The 260-nt window shown below is 71.2% G+C and overlaps 1 protein-coding gene across 1 annotated transcript in view; it reads left to right on the top strand.

Annotated features, from left to right (window-relative positions):
• Window positions 1–260, top strand: part of LOC119585229 (transcriptional coactivator YAP1-like) — a gene marked incomplete at its 5' end in the record, with an annotated part of 37,721 nt that continues 37,461 nt past the window's right edge. Inside the window, 1 exon segment of the mRNA XM_037933888.1 lies at window positions 1–242. Coding sequence (XP_037789816.1) covers window positions 1–242 — 242 coding nt within the window.

Here is a 260-nt window from a genome sequence, read left to right as displayed (position 1 = left end):
CGCCCCTGTCTCCCAGCCCGCCCATGTGGCCGTGTCGCAGGCAGCCGGGGGCGCTCCACCCCAGCCACCTCAGCCCGCGGCCGCCGCCCCTCAGGGGGCCCCGCCACCGAACGTGGGGACGCTGGTCAACGGGAACCTTGGGCCGCTGCCCGAGAGCTGGGAGCAGGCCGTCACCCCCGAGGGAGAGGTCTACTTCATCAACCACGACGACAAGTCCACGTCCTGGTTTGACCCCAGGCTCCGTGAGTACTCCTTCGGCT

Source organism: Penaeus monodon, chromosome 19 (genome assembly GCF_015228065.2).
Source record: "Penaeus monodon isolate SGIC_2016 chromosome 19, NSTDA_Pmon_1, whole genome shotgun sequence".
NCBI classification, from domain to species: Eukaryota; Metazoa; Arthropoda; class Malacostraca; order Decapoda; family Penaeidae; genus Penaeus; species Penaeus monodon.
This window is presented reverse-complemented; position numbering and strand designations above follow the sequence as displayed.